At 41.8% G+C, this 16,807-nt stretch overlaps 1 protein-coding gene across 1 annotated transcript in view; it reads right to left on the bottom strand.

The window, feature by feature from the left end:
• Nucleotides 1-16,807, bottom strand: part of LOC108881676 (sodium/hydrogen exchanger 9) — a 53,819-nt gene that overhangs the window by 4,921 nt on the left and 32,091 nt on the right. The window contains exons 13-14 of the mRNA XM_018673761.2: nucleotides 2,803-2,851; nucleotides 1,181-1,236 (exon numbers count right to left, since the gene is read on the bottom strand). Of these exons, the coding sequence (XP_018529277.1) occupies nucleotides 1,181-1,236; nucleotides 2,803-2,851 (105 nt within the window). The remainder of the gene's footprint in view (nucleotides 1-1,180; nucleotides 1,237-2,802; nucleotides 2,852-16,807) is intronic.

The following is a 16,807-nucleotide window of genomic DNA, read 5'->3' as shown; positions in this document are numbered from 1 at the left end:
ATTCTTAATACATTTACAAAAGGTCATTTTTATTATGATTTTCACACACTATCTACATAATTTTAATTCATTTTTGGTTACGCTGCAAGACCACAAAATATAAAAACATCAAGGTTGTTAAATACGTTTATCACAGCACTGTAAATACAGACTTCATTAGCTCATCTTCTCCGCTCAGCCTAATTAGAGTACTGTTATTATGTCAGGGAAAACTGACAGCCATAGCATGATTAAACAGTTTAACCAAAGTGTGAGGCATGTTTCCCATACAACTGGACAGTTTGTTGTAAACACCTATACCAATGAAGAGGTTGACTAGACGATTTAGATTTTTTGGAAAACTATTTGACTCTATTTTCTTGTTGTCACAGAAGAGATCTTTTTTCCAGAAACAGAGTTCAGTGTTGCCTAATCTCTGATGCTAAACCTGCACTTTTGGAGCTTTCCCAATCCACAGTAAGTGGTTAATGGTTTACCAACACTGCCAAATCATACCTTTTACCCTAACTGCAATTCACTTTAAATGTACTTCTCTAAAAAAAAACAACTACTATTAACATTAACGCACTCAAGCATTAAATGAATAATACGAATGAATGCACCATCAGGCCTGCGTCTCATTGTTTTGCAGCAGAGATAGAGTCCATAAAGTGAAATGATGTGCTCCTTACCAAGCACCGGGCTAGGTCATGAGGCCATTAAATGGTAAAATTAGATTAGGTTAAACATAATGCAGTCCTCATGAAATTCCATAGCAGAGGACACAACTGTTTTCTTATTGCCAAATGATTTAACTACATTCTCTGCATACAGGAATCCAGTTCACCATGTAGTCAACAACAGATACATTAAAGCAGCAGTTGAACATTTTGGGAAATACGCTTACTGGTATATTTAGAGCACTGTATCAGTCTCCTCATCTAAATATGAGCAATAAAGTGATTATGTGCATATTTGCCAACATGTCAGACTGTGCCTTTCATGTGGAAACATAAATGCATTTGAATGTGTATTTCACACTACATAAAGTGTGAGGGCTCTTTTTCACATTCCCTGAAATGAAGCACTCTATTTTTCCTTATACTTACTGTATAATACTACTCCACAGACCGGTGCATTAACCATTGTGAGTGCAAAAAGATGTGAGGGCCCTTTGGAGAAGAAAGCAGTGAAAGGATACTTGTAGTCCAGACGGTGCCACAGGCCTGGTGTTGTGTCTGGCCTCCCTGTAGCAACCTGTAGACCATGAGAGAACCACTGTTGCTCACTGACACACAGAGACCCTCTGGGGTGGCTATATACGCTGCCTGATGGAAATGGTGAAAACCTGCACCCCTGGATGGTCAGTGGGGCCATATCCAATGACCTCCGCTCTGACAAGTGGGACCTTAGGCACTGTGCTCATATAAGGAAATCCTGTTCTCAAAACCTGCAGAGTCTCCTGAGATCCCTTCCCACTACTGTAAGAACACGCCCCTAGGTGTCCCAGTGTGGACTCACTCTGGGCAAGGTTATTATCCATTTCCATAAGAAAGAGCCCTGGAGCGCGGCCTCACCTCTCCACTGGGATTTTCCTCCAGCCTTACCGGCCATGCTGTCTATTCTGTCTGCCCTTCCAGCCTCATAATACCAGGGAGCTGGCCAGCCCTTGTCCCATTAACGGTGTGTAGATAAGACTCAGGTCATATAAGAAGATGAAAGTAAGATGATGGAGAGCTGCTGGGAAACAGTGATGGTAGAGCAGAAAGGGCGTGGGTGTGTGTGGGTGGACGTGCCTGCATGACAAAAAGGCAACACTCAGGCAGCCTCTGTTCCGGCAAGAGTGTGCTACAGGCTGTCATTTAGCAGGAGGCAAAAGTGCATTTCGTCCTCTTGAACCTCTTTTTCACTTTGATGTCATATGGTGTTAAGATAAGCAACAGAACTAAGATTAAAGAGTGGAAGCGTATTTTGTTTCAATGACAAAGGATGGCAGGATATACTGTAAATCCTTGTGTAAAGGTACAGTGTGTGTAAAAATGCCACACATTGTTAAATTCCTGTAATGTTCAGTATGTGCAAAAAAAAAACAACAAAAAACTCTACCAACCACTTATCACTGTGGTCACACACATACAGACTCAGAGTGTGATGCGGTGCAGCCCTGCAGCAACTTTTCTGGTTATTAAAAATAGCTCTAAACCAAATTAAGTTATGTGGTATCCCAAAGTGTCATCTGGAAAGCAACAGAATCTGCATACTTTCTTTTTAATTATATATTTTTTTGCAATCTATAAAGATATTATATTAGAAAAATAGATATTAGAAAAAATTATAGTGATTATTCTACTATAATTTTTTGACATGTTTTCTGTTAGCATCTATCATTTCTCCCTACAGATATATATATATATATTTTTTTTTTTCAAATTAGCTTCTCATTTTTAAAGTTTAATGTATACTGGCAGAGGCTTTTCATGAAAAATTGATCCGCTGAATAACATAAACCAAATCATATCAAACTCTAAGTGACTCAAATGCATCAATACATCAATCACGTGTGAGATAATTTCACTTATTTTCAATTTCCACAGGCAGGTCTGGAGATAAGTAGACATCATATTTTATATGCATTCCGGTAGATGGAAGCCGATGGTCCTGACACTTCTATTAAAAAAGACACTTGCAAACAAAACCCTGCAAATTGTAGCACTGCACAGTTCAGATTAAAATGCATTTCAATGCCAGAAAGGACAAAGACTGTAGGAATAAATAGAGCAGATAAAATACGGATTACTGAGTAGTCACAATAAAGTGTTTTACCTCAAAAGAAAGGTCCTCCTCAGGATTTTCATCTGTGTCCACCCCCACTCTGTAGAGAAAGAAAAACATGCAGTTAAGACTTGACTCAATACAAATGACAAAGAGACAGAGACAAAACCAGAGGGTTTGATTCTCCATTCTCCTCTACATGTGAAACTATATCAGTCTAGTGCTGCATGTGACTTGGCAATAAACGTGAGCGTGGAACTCGGCTCGGTTTGAACGTGACCTTTCAAACAGTTTCATCAGAATCAGCCTCGTCTTTCGCATCACACAGAGAAAATGTCACCTGGGTAAACATTTCTGTTAAATGACAAGTAGCGCCACAATTACGTTTGATATTCCGAGTGGCTGCAATTATTACCCTGTCAAGGTGTGGACCCCGCTTTGCTGCAGGCTCGCTCCAGCAATGGGGCTGAGAGCAGAGGCCGACCAGCTTGCTCTGAATTGAAATAAAGTGACTCAGCACTGGCCAGTGACAGCCTAGTGAGCTGGGCCATCTGGAAACAAAGGTGTTATCTCAGTATGTGCACACGTTTCCTGAATCTACACACATGCTGTGTAGATGCAAGTCACATGGTGATCATTTTTGATATATCACCCTGGCATGTAACCCCAAAATCTAAAATCATACAGTAGCCAGAAACCCTCCACTCAGTACACTGCGGGTATAAAATTTCTCACAGAGCTTAAAGTGCTGCTGAGTGTGAGATGGCCAGTGATGCTAGTTCCTGCAGGTCAGCAGTTAACTCTAATAGCCTTGCATTACTGCTGGAAAGACATTTTTGAGATGGCCTACCACTATCACTGTGCACAGAATGTGTGTCTATGTGCTTGGGTGTGTTTTGTGCGTGCCGACTCTAAACCCAGGCCTCGGCAATAACACAACACAGAGGAGATTTTCATCAGAGCATTAGGGTGCTGAGACTACTTAGGCTTGTGCCGAGTTTTCGTCTTGGCTGCCTTCCCTCCACAATCCATCTCTTTACCAGTGTTTATCTTTACAGTCTTTAAATTCCTCCCTCTCTGCTCATTGCTCCTCTTGTTATTGCTTCTCACATTTAAGCTTAGTCTTTGTTTTTGTGTGTTGTACGGCTCTTGTCCGGCGAAAGTTTCTGGAAGAAAACATCATGGACATGATTAAACTTCTTAATCAATCTGATTTTGATTCTGATTGTGGCATATCCCCAACAAACCATCCATCACTGAGCCATTTCTCCCCGTTTGTTTTGTTGCTCACTATCTGTCCCCGTCTCCTTTCTCTATTTACTCCACACAGCTTCTGTCTCATCCTGTTTTTTCCTCCAATGCGTCCCACTACACCAACCTTCATCTTAACCCCATCCATCTTTGTCTCTTTCTTTCTTTTCTTTTCTTGTTGTTGATTCCCTTTTTTTCAGCCATCCTCCACTTCCATCCAACTCTCTCTCCTCATTTCTCTCCCTTTTCATCTTCTTAACATCATTTGTACTCTCTCAGATCTTCATCACCTCCCACCTCCTGTTAATTCTCTTTCTTTGTCTCCTCCTACCACCATCTCCCAGCTTCCCTCTTTATTTTCTGCCCACCACATGAATCTATTCTTCTCGTCAGAACAGTAGAGAGAGGCACTGAGGCTGAAATTGTGCTGAAATTGCACAGTAATAGGGGCAAAAAGGTGCTTAAGATTTGTCTTCATTATGCAAGGTTATTCTTGGTCTACATTGAAGCAAGTTGTTTTGGTTGTGGGGGAAAAAACTCTAGGATGGATGGGGCAGGCTGTGACAGGCACAAACGGCCTGCACTACACATGACACATCGCCTTCAACTGGGATACATTCCAGTGGCGACAGGGTCTGTCAGTGAGCTAAGCTGATAGAAAGAAGAAAGGGCAGATAAGGTGTGAAGGAAAGAGCAAGAAAAGGGAAGACAAGCTGAAGGTAGAGCAAAAAGAATAAGATGAGCAGTGTAAAAAAGAAAAAAAGAAAAAAAGAGTGGGTTCCTGTTACCTGAGTGTGATGGAAGACAGTGTGTGGTGACATGAGAGTGATGGGATGAGTTGGTGCTGCTGGTGAATGTGTGTGAGAGAGGCAAGATAGTGAATTTGTGAGTGTATGAGTGAGAGACTGACTCAGAGACAGGACAAGACATCCAGAGAGAGACAGAGAGACAGACATAAAAGAGAACAGAACAGAGCAGCAGTCTCTCTCAGTGCCCATGCAATGAAAGGAACAAAGAGATACCAAGGCAAAGGCAGTGTATGCAAGTGGAACGACGGCCTGTTTTGTGTCTTTGCGGGTGGGGGTGGGGGGTATTTTGCTGAGAGCCAGCCCTGTTCTCACAGTCTTGCGTTTTTTTAAATTGATGTGACCCCTGTGCTTTGCTAAGCTTATGTTCAACACGCTGACATTCAATAAAGACAAATCAACTCCAAACTAATCTAACCACTCTGTGACCGTGAGTTCACATGAATAAATCTGCAAATGAGTGAGAAAGTGGACAGCCAGAGGCGCACACACACTGCAAGAGGGAAGAGAGAAAGTGCAGAGAGAAGGTCTGTAATATTTGCATAAATTTATATCTACTGCAAGAAAAGTGAGGGCCTAGACAATAGCTGAGTCACAGATACTTCTGTAATGAGCCTCTGCACGAGTATGCGATCCTCCCGTGGCCCAGTTACCCCCCCCCCCCCAAATGAGGTGGAGTTCACCCATTCTGTAAGGAAATCACATCCCATGCAATAAAAACCCCAGTCAAAAAGAAATACACAATGGAGTAACTCTATCTCCTGCAATCTGGTGAGACTGTAAGATTGAGCTGTGGCTGCTCTCCTTCCAGTCATCCACAGCCTCTGAAGCCAAAGTCTATGCTTCCTTCTCTGTTAGTGGGCTCTTTATGTGCTGATACAATCTCAACTTGATTCGTCTTGTGCTGAGCTCCACCGTGACTAAAATATCTCTGGACACATTCCAGGATGACATAGCACTTTGCACAGGGCCTTCACTGAAGACTCATCCAGGCTTTTGGGAAACGTTGCTATTAATATGAACACGCTATGAGGTTGTTGTGTTCGGGCTGTACGAGAAAGCAGCCTGATTCCTTTACACTGTCTTGTCCAACACCTTAATAAGTACAAAAGACAGAAATTACACACCCACATGGTTGCAGAAAGCACCCACACAGACCCATAAACACCTCCTTACAAGCTAATATTTCCACTATGCCTCAAAGAAAAGAGGACGAGCACAATATCTTGGCCTTGAGCAGTGCTGCAGTATGTGTGTGTGTGTGTGTGTGTGCACATACTTGTGTGCCTGTGTCTCTGTAGTTTTGTTATCAGTAAGGCTGACAGCAGTGGGCTGATAAAGCTGTGCTTGCTGTGCTGCAGGCATGCCGAACATGAGGCCTCAAGAGAAGACATCGCAACATCACAGAACGTCAACTACTTTTGCACATATGCCTCCTTCATAATGTATCTCCTCACCTTGGAGGAAGTTTACAAGTAGTAGTCACGCATGTTTACATTCAGGCAAAACATTTACCGCGTAATCATTTCCCTGGGAGGAGAGAATATCCACTGGATGTGATTAACAGGAACTAGTTAATAAACACTGGGATGAGTTCAAGTACTCAAGTAGCATATGCTTAAATTAAGTTAGAATACTCCTTCCCTTCTGTTGTGCTCTCTCTGTGCTACTTCCTTCTCCTGCTGTTCTGACATAGAGAGGGGCAGGGTGAGAGAGTAATGGAAGGGGGAAGCACAAAGCGATAGAGACATAAGGAATGCAAGTCTCACGGGGACTGTGTTTGCTCTGCGCTGAGTTTGGACAAGAGGAAAGCTCTAAGTCATCTTTCCAGTTTCCTGTTTGCAATTCCCATTTGGTTGTTCTTCTCACAAGGGACACTTGTGCACTCTTCCAAACAAAGACCTGAATTTGGAACCAGCATTGAAGTGAACACCAAACACCACACACACATGTACAGTATATACAAATAAAGGCATGGTGGAGAGTGATATAACCGGTACAACTAGCACAGATGGGTTGGTAGGTGCTATGATTTGAATTTGGTTATACTTTATCTGGAATGCAACAGATTTAAATTCATGTAAAGTCATGTCACCTGAACACACAGCAAGTGTAAAATTGAGGATGTGGTTGGTGAAGAACAGACAGTGCTATAGAGATGGGCCAAAATTATAAAGACATTCTGGAAAGAATAGATGCCTCATCAGTGATTTGGGTTTTTAAAAAGTCATACTTTTCTCTGCAGAGTCTGCATGGTGGCAGTTGTCTCCATAGGCAGCAATACAAACAACATCTGTTATCATCTCAAAAAGAAAAATGTCTGTGACTATAAAGAATGTGAGAGAATGTGCTCTAGTGAAAGTAGCTCTGGCAGTGGTGTAAAAATAAAAAATAGAAATAAAGACAGACAACAATTTCTGCAGTGACTCAGACACTGGCTGTAAGATCTCAGTGTATTGACTGAAAGATTGCAGTGATTTGATCTTTCTCATACTGCGCTGGAGTGGTTAACTGCTCACAAAAAATTTTGTTGTACTTGTACAATGAGAAATAAAAGATTCTTATTCTTCTGATTCTGATAAGAAAAACCACCAGAGGGCTTTAGGAAAGCCAGTACTGTGCAGTAAAGACATAGCTCCCATTCAAACTGTTTTGTTTGTTTGTTATCATAACTGAAATATACCTGCAAAAACTTTTGACAGCATCAGAAAACATTTCGAGCTGTTGAGTAGACTTTGATCCAATGTAAAAATAACATTCAACTAGTGGTATATAGTAACAAACGTCAAACATTTTACTCCAAACAAAAGTTGTCCTGTAAACGTCATGAGAAAGCAGAGGAAATGGCACTCACACACACACACACACAAACACAAACACACACACACACACACACAAGCTGTGTCAGCTGTGCAGTGTGATAAGCTCTTAACTTCCACCATGACTGCAACCCTGTATCCATGACCAATGGCTAAGTGATAATACCTTTAACCCCAGGCAAATAATCCCAGAATCCTGTATTGCATTTAAAACACATTCTCTTGAAATTATATGAGGGGGAAATTACATACTGTTATATATTGTCACTATTCCATATTTACACTGGATATAACTTTCAGGTCATAACACCAAGCTCTACAAGAGACATAACTGCATATGAGTTGTTGTGCATGAGGTGCTCTGAGCCCTTCATCTCTCAGTGTTACAACTGCGGTGGATAGGGAGATAAAACAAAGAACAATACAACATCAGCTTCCATTCCTATTACTGCAGTGTTATAAAAGAACAATCCATATATGGCCAAGTCTCTGACTGCAGTATTTAGGTCAATCTACTGGAACCTTGAGTGAGAATACCACTCTCTCTGCAGCTTTAACCTGAATTTCACATCACTTGGGCTGGTGTAAAAATAAAATTGGCAGAGTAGTGTGTGTATATTTGTACACAAGTGTGTATGTGATCAGAAGCATGTATATCAGTGAAGCATTCATGTGTGCATGTTGCAGTGGGCTATGCAGAGCATTTACAAAAGTAGACAGTTTATTGTCCAAAGTTCTTTGGGAGATATCTCATCTGACCAGACAAAACTTTTTTTAAAAAAATTTTCCTGCCATATTGCAAACTGATGAACAACCACCCACTCAACAGATGTCCAAATATCATGTTATCATTTCTGTTGTTTAAACTGAGCCACAGGATAATAATAGCTAGAAATAACTCTGCATATGTAAAGCCAACTTGAATAGTGTAGCTAGTCATGACTTGATGCCAACTACTCATAAACTCAGGAAACCCAGTCATCAGATTGTCATTTTCACTGATGAGATGCTCTTGTTTGATAATATATTAAAATCCTTCAGTTGCGTAAACATCATAACACAGCAGCACAGAGGCAATTAATTAAAAATAATGACCCTGAATTCAAAATTTAACAAGTTTGTTTTTTCCCTGGATCAATGTTAACTGACTGTAAGAAAGGGTGTAAATAAACCACAGTGAACCTATAAAGATTTTTTATATTAATTCTCTCAGTGAACATATGGTTATTAATTATAGTTATTATTATTTTTCTTCTATGTTAACAGGAAAAAATGTGAAATAAAACAATATCCTATCTCTGTCTTAGTTTATATTTCTGTTACATTTTCTCACTGTGTCAACAGCTGAAGAGATATTCCTCCACCACTGAAGCTGACAGCCATCAACATTTCAAACAGTGTCAGTTTAGCAGGAAGGAAATCTTTTAGCATTTGAGCCAGCTGGATCCCTGTGGACAGTTGGGAGCAGAGAAGGCTGTGGGAGCCAAAGATATTATTATCACACAGAATTCATTTCCCTTCTCACAATGTTCACCTGGATGTCTCAGCATGATATGGAGAAACAGCCTAAATTTAGTCTAGTGGAGTTGGCGGGATATGGGGCATGGCAAGAGTTGCCTGAATCACAGTCACTGCTCAAGATGATTAAATATAACACCCAGACCAAACAACAAACTAGTACCAGATTTTATTTGCATTCAGTGGTTGTTTTCTTTATTCTTATTTTCCTAACTCATTAGGAAAATGAATTGAATTAGAGAGTTGAATGTGTGTCCATTTTAGCAACAACATTTCAATTACAAATCAGAAAAGAAGTCCTTGCTTTATTTATCCACATTATTTTGCTCATTTTGTCAGTTTTTATACAAAGCTAGCTTTTGAAAATGACAAAAATTTGAAATATGCTCACCCTCTATGACATAAGTGCCACTTTGTTTCCTCACTTGCTCATAGGAATGTGGGTGAGTTATTACTTTTGAAGGAAAGACCTGCGATCTCCAGTTCTGGTAGTGCAGATTTACTGCCATTAAGAATAATAACACTACTTTTGACGAATATATTACCAGGCAGATACATTACTAGCTCAAAAGCTTGGGCTTTGTCAAACTTTCACTATTAGCATGGAAATAAAGCCAGGGAATGTAAATTAGCTATTCAAATGCTTTCCATATGCATTGTAGTTAGGTAGTAATTCAACAGGATCTACAGGGAAATTCAGGCAAATCCATGTTGTATTTACCTCTTTGGATGTCTAGACTTTGCCATCATCAAGAACTGTTAATAATTGTGTGAAAGTATAAGCCCCACACAAATATGGACATCTATGCCAAAGTCTCTCTCTGGCCCAGTCGGGTCCTTGCTGAGTTGCTCTAAAACCTCAAGCTGTTTAATTATTGTTAATGACTAGCAAAGTGTTCAACAGAAAATACAATAAAAGCCTGTTGCATTACTGCTCGATGGTGTGTGTATGCGCACGGCGGACTGGGAAACCATAATGAAAAGTCTTGTGGTCACTGAAAACCAACCAATTTAAAAAGCAAGGCTGTTGATGAAGCTCTCAATAAGTGGACTTGCCTGATGCCACTTGCCTATGAGTCTATTTTAGCTGCCAGAACACTCACAATTGTGGGACAGAGCAAATCCCTTTACACGGCTTATTTTTCCTTCTTTCCCTCTTCCTTTCTCTCACTCTTGCCAAAAGAACGCCTCAAGGATCAAATGAGATCAAATGCCTCCTTTTGATAGCGCTGGTGAAACTCTTTTCATGGCTGGCTCTGAGGGATGTCTTGATGCTGTGTTTCATTGTCATATTTGGACAGTGCCATCTCTTTATTGTGGAAGATCTAGGGTGATGTCTGCTGGCACCAGCTAAATATATCAGGGGGAATCTCAGAGTAAGAACTTATTGGCACAGAGTGTGGGTTAACATGACAAGGCAGTTTCAACAACAGTAGCCTGTTTTGTGTGTTATATGTGGCACTGCCCTAATTGCTCATTGCTTCTTGTTACAGAGCTGACTGCAAGGATTTCTGTGTCTTTTCAAAGGAAATGGACAACACTGGCCAGGCTACTAACTTAAACCATCAATTGAAGGAGTACACTATGACTACTATGAAGCCCCTACTGGAACTGACACAAGTAAGGTGCCAAGAGATGACAGGAATGGTGGGGAGATACGGAAAGTGTATTCCTGTGTGTCTGCCATCGCAGCCAGCTGGTCTGGATGACCATTAGTCAAACATGTCTTGATAAATCAGATGAAGTGTCAAACTACTGTCTCACGCCCCCCAGGCATGGAGCTGCTATACTGTCATGTCTGGAGAGGCACAGATGCATGAGTTGCAGCTGTATAAGTGGTCTGTAATAGTTGATTTTGCATTTGGAGAGAGGGTATCATCACCATCATCTTCCACCTACTCACTCATCTGCTGCCTCATCACCTCCTCCCCTTCTCATACACACACCTTCTTCACAATGCTGCTTCTGCTGAGGGGGAGATTGTTCTCTATATGTAGGTGCTGATGAAATTTTGAGGCCGAGTGGTGAATTATTTAAGAGGGAGGATTATGAAAGCAGCTTCTTGGCACGTTGCTAGCGGGTATGAATCGATATGAGCCCTCCCCACCCCCCTTTGTTTCTCCCTGAAACCACAGACCCTCTGAACAGAAGTCCAGACACATGGCCATGGGACACGGCAGACTGGACAGCCAGATGCACTGTGCCTGTGCGTGTAAGAGGCTCAATGAAATACAGTACACAAGAAAGCCAGTAGAAAAAAGATGGGATTGTGTGTCTATGTGTGTGTCACAGACAGACAGAAGGGCCTAATTCAGACTGACCACTTCCACAGGAGCAGATGGCCAACTCAAGGCCTGCCAAGTCTATTTTTCTTTTCCTCTGGTTCTGCCTGGAGGCGAAGGTCTACAGTCCAAGTCAGAAGGGTTAGAAAACAGACAGGAAGCCTTCCACAGATGATGTAGAGCACGCATATACGCAGACCTACATTTCTGTGGGCGAAGTCTCACCCTTAGCTATGCACCAGTTACATAACAGTTTCACACAGTTGCTTCGATGAAGATTTGATTTCATGGACTTGATTTGTGCAGTGCCAATGCTTGGAGGCTTTCAAGACTGAATAAATGACCATCTTCCAGCAGTCACTCTCTCATTTCACTTGATTGTCTCATAGTGAGTTAGTCTGCATCCATTTCTCTCTGTACTCCACCTTCCCTCCCACCTCCCCTCTCCGTGTGCCCATTCTGCTGAACCATTAAATCTGCCTCTCTTTTCTCATCTGTGTATTGGGAGTCCATGTTTGGCCAACGCTGTCATTCTCTCTCTGGCCAATGATTTCCTGCCTCAAGAACAAGCAGTTGTGACCAAACAAGAAGCACCTCGGGAGGGAGCTTGGATGTCACAGCAACGATCAAAGAAAAAAGAACAGGTTTCAACCTTGTGGGGAGCTTAAAATTCAGGGCAGAGTGCATCATCATTCATGAGACAGACAGAAAGCTCACAAGGATGACACAGGGTTACCTTTATGGGTACCTCAGTTTGCATGTGCCTTAACAATGACAGGGAGTAGAGGAAGTCACCACACAGAAAACAATAGATCAGTGTCTAAAGAGATGAATGCATCCCTTCAACATGTGGACTTAAAAGATTTTTTTTCACAAACTTTGTCTTATTTCTTATTGCTGGGACAAAGTCAAATGGTTATTAAAGATGCCATTTTTAGGTTTTTGCTACTGTTACTTTGCCATGGTTAGCATTAATAGCTGTTTACTTATCAGTCTGAGGAAATGTTACGAGTTGAAAATGAAATGCCAATGTTAACTCTTTTGCTTTCTATTTCTATCACTATTCTTCTACTGAAGCATGCCAACCAGCTACCCCTGTCCTATCTTGTAATACAACTTGACAATAGTGAGTCACTACGGCATAGTATACACTGGCTAAAAATCAACATGTTAGCATTTTCATTGTGAGCATGTCTAAGTATAGCCTCGCAAAGCTGCTTGCATGACAGTAGACTTGTAGTCTTATTAACTTTTCAACACCTTCAACACATGATTTTTTGTATTTAGCATTTTGTCTGAGCTTACTTTTGGTTCCACCTCCAATTTAGTGTTTTAGATAGCACAGCTAAACCTAAACTTGACATGTCTTACTTTTCATATTTCTTCTCCCAGACCCTGTTGTGCTGCATTTCAAGATCCCAGCAATTACCTTTGGGGGTAAAAATTAGTTTATAAAAAAAGAACCAGGTTGGAAAGGAATAAACTATATTTTCCTTTATAAAAATGTACTTGATTCAATTGATTTTCTAATCTTTTCAAGCTGTCTCTCCCTCCAATTTTCTGTCTCCGTCTTTCCCTTCAATGTTCTTTCTGTTAATTCTTCAAGAGGCAGAGGGCTGAAATTATAGAGGGCTAAAAATAATGGCTCTATAAATAAGAGGTGCCCATTGAGAGTGATTGAGAGGCGAGGTCGCTAGGCAGCTGGGGATGCTGGGTAAGTTGGATTCATTAGCACTCTCTCTGCTTCCAAAGAGTAGGCCCCACAACTCTACCACACAAACACACAGCACGGTTTCCTAGTAAACAACACACACACACATGCACAGATGCAGTGTTGGGATCCAGAGTGTTTTGAGCACACTTTCTGTCTCAACCTCCTCAGCTCTCTGCAGTGTTGCAAATTTAGTCCCATCAGTACCATCCATCAACCCTCATTACCACTTTCCCGCTCCCTCGGAGGACTCCATGCAGGCCACATTCTTAAAGCATTGTTCATCCACCAGCGGAGTGGAAAAATGCGTGTGCGTTTGCATTTGTGCATGTGTGAGAGAGCGCACAGTAGAGGCACCCTTTGCCTGTTTTATTATTCATACTCATGTGTGGATCCTCTTTCAGCCCACAGACACCTGCCAGAGATACACACAGCACATACTGATGTTCTTGCTATATTTTCTCTCACACCTCTCTCCCTCACTGGCGCTTAACTGAGACTTTCTTAAAACAATAAACTCAAAAATACTCCTCAATGCACCACTTTGTATTTGTCTGTATTCCATTTGCATATGGTATTTGTGATAAATTCCCTGGCTCTGCATTTAGGGCATCTATCTGCTCTCATACACCCACACAAGTAGACACACACAAGTGGGCACTTTTATTGCCCTGATGCTCTTTTTAATGGCCCTCCTCCTCTCTCTCCATACTGACGTCACATCCATTAGGCCGTGCCTGTGGGCCTTTTTAGTGGAGGCTGGAACACAGGACTGCAATGTACGAGACCTCCGTCCAGAGTCAATCTCCACCTGATAAACTCACCGTATTGGCTGATCTGACAGACACCGTTACCACGGCAATCTGTTCAGTCTCTCTGCACACAACCACAACTATCAATCCACTGTGAGAGGGAACCCATTGAACTGCGTGTCATAGAGAGCTGGTTCCAGTAACACATACACGGCTCTCACCTGTTTATCGTCTGAACGTACAGATACACACACACAGCTCAACTATCAACACACATAGGAGCATTGATAGTTGAGCTGAGAGAGGACTATCTGTATCTGGTGCCACAGAGAGTAACCCTTGCACGCTAATGTGAAGAGATAACGTTTCATGTCTGATCAGAATCATAATTCACTGGCCTCTCCCAGGCTCCAACTCTCATTACGTTCCCCACAGCAACATCTTCAATTAGGGTCCTACTTATCCTGCTGTATTCGGTATCTGAAAACAGACACCAAATATAACAGTAAAGTCTCAACAACACCCTACAACCTTACAAGTTGCACTGACTGACTCTTTTCCCCTTCATAAATATAGAATGAGTGTGAAGTACATAGGCAACTTCAGTCTTAGCAAAAGAGAGTTAGGTAGACTCGAGTGGTGACAATGCTGTGCTGCCTTGCGTAGACACACATGGCAAATGGTGGCTTGGGTCACGTCGATTTGGTGCTGAGTGCCAGCACTGGATGAGGACAGGCAGAATTTTGATGGCAGAGCCTTTTCCCTGACTGAGAAAAGAGCTGTCTGCAATGTTAAAACGAAGCTCGGTTCTTCGACACTCAGGAGACATAATCAATGGTTGGTGCGGCTGGCTGAACTTGCAGGGCTCCACTGTGACTTAGTGCTGCACATCTAAACCCTGTCGCCAACTGGAGCTGAGCTCAATGTAATGAGAAATGAGACTTAACTTTCAGCACAGCGAGGGAGGGAAAATCATCCAAGGAGGGAAGAAGAAAAGTGAGAAGAAAAAGAAGAGAGAGAAAGAGCGACAAAAAGAACTGCAGGTTGTTTTGATAAATAACAGCAACAGAGTGTTCTGGGAACAGTATTATAGCTCCAATCCATCACCGGATCATCAGGCTACATTAATAATGAATGCATGCTGTGGACATAAAAAGTTCAGTGTACAAATACGACTGATGCATTTTGCTTGACAAGTGAGACCAATAGAGAGACAATCACTAGATAGCTCCTTGAGCTACTCCTTAAAGGACAAAAGAAAAGATGGATAATTTAACCAGTTTCTACATTCAGAAAGACATTGTACAACAAAGATTGCTTTGGAAATCCCATTACATTATGCTATATTTTTAAAGCAAGAAAAAAAAGACTTTGTTCTTTGTCTAAGTTCCAAAGTCATCCCCTGCTGTAGATTGGTTTTCTAATTTACACCTCTCTTCTATTTTTCCATTTGCCTTTGTTGCCAAGAAATCACATTGACTGGACAGAATAAAGAATATACCAGTGAAGGAGAAGTCAGGATTTAGGCTTCTCTGGCTCTTTCCCTCTGCCTTGTTGTCTCCTTTCCTTATCAGAAGGGACAAACCTATGCATGAGCAATTCATCTTTGGAGTCCTTCAAAGTATCTTCCATCCAGTCGGGTTGACATCTTTTTATTATGGGCAGTGTGTATCTGTGTACATGAAGATATGTGGGTGACTTTCCTCTCTCCTTCAATCTCTTATGCCTATGTGTATGAGAAGGGATGAGGTGTGTATGTGTGGCCTTTTTCATGTCTTATTCTAATATTACACTGTCTTCACAACTGCAAAATGTTATCAAAGCTCTACAGGCAGATGGATGTCAAAAACACTGAAAGAGTGAGAGAAGGAGAGAGTGATAAGAGGTCAGTGGGGCATGAAGGAGAGTGAGTGACATCAGAGACATGGTTTTCCACCCGTCCATCTGTCCTCTCAAAACAAACAGGCCAGTCATTAGCCAGGCTCCAGCTGTTATGTCTTAGTCTCCAAGCTGTGAATACTGCTCATTTATATGTGTGGAAACATACTACAGCAGAGAGCAAGTCCTTGTGCCTGTCCTACACTAGTTTCCCTCAGTGATCACCATGACATATTTTGAAATAACATCATTTCCTAAAACTTTATAGGGGAAATGATTTGCATGTGAGATATTTCCTCATCACGTACCCTCTGTCCATTACCCTCGCTCCATGGAGTACGCAAATTAATAAGACTTAACAGTCTGCAGCCAGGCTAACAGCTCTGTGAGGCTGTACTTAGGCACATCCATCCATTAGTTATACTGCTTAGCCTTTGAGGGTTGCAGGAGCCAATCCCAGCTGGGTTGCCAGTCTATGACAGGGCTGACGTATAGAGACAAACATGCTCACATTCACACTGGGCAATTTAGGGTTGCCACTTAACCGAACCTGCATGTCCTTGGACAGCAGGAGGAAAGGAGGCAACCAAAGGAAACCCACGTAGGCAGAGGACATGCTCTACACAGAACGGGGCCTTCTGGCTGTAAAGTGACAACCCTAATCACTGCACCAACATGCCCCTCTGGGGACCGTGAATGTCTGCAAATTTCATAGCAATCTGTTCTATGCAAATTTCAGTCTGGGCCAAAGAGCTGGACTGACCAACCTTGCCATTTGCAGAGCCAAGCCACTAGCGTGGATAAAAACTGACACAGAAAACAGGATCTGCCCTTTCTGTGACCTTAAGTATGGAAAGCTGGAATGTTGTAGCAAATGTCTATAAACATTATAATTGCTACTGTACATACACAAGTACCACTAATAATAACAGACAAATGCTAAAAGCAAAATAAGAATAATATTCTGAGCTGGGCTGAGGAAGAATAATGATATTCAAAGTGAAAGGGCTCGAGGAGGACATGACTGGCCAACGTTCAA

The sequence above is a fragment of the Lates calcarifer genome, linkage group LG24 (assembly GCF_001640805.2).
Source record: "Lates calcarifer isolate ASB-BC8 linkage group LG24, TLL_Latcal_v3, whole genome shotgun sequence".
In the NCBI taxonomy this organism is placed as follows: Eukaryota; Metazoa; Chordata; class Actinopteri; family Centropomidae; genus Lates; species Lates calcarifer.
This window is presented reverse-complemented; position numbering and strand designations above follow the sequence as displayed.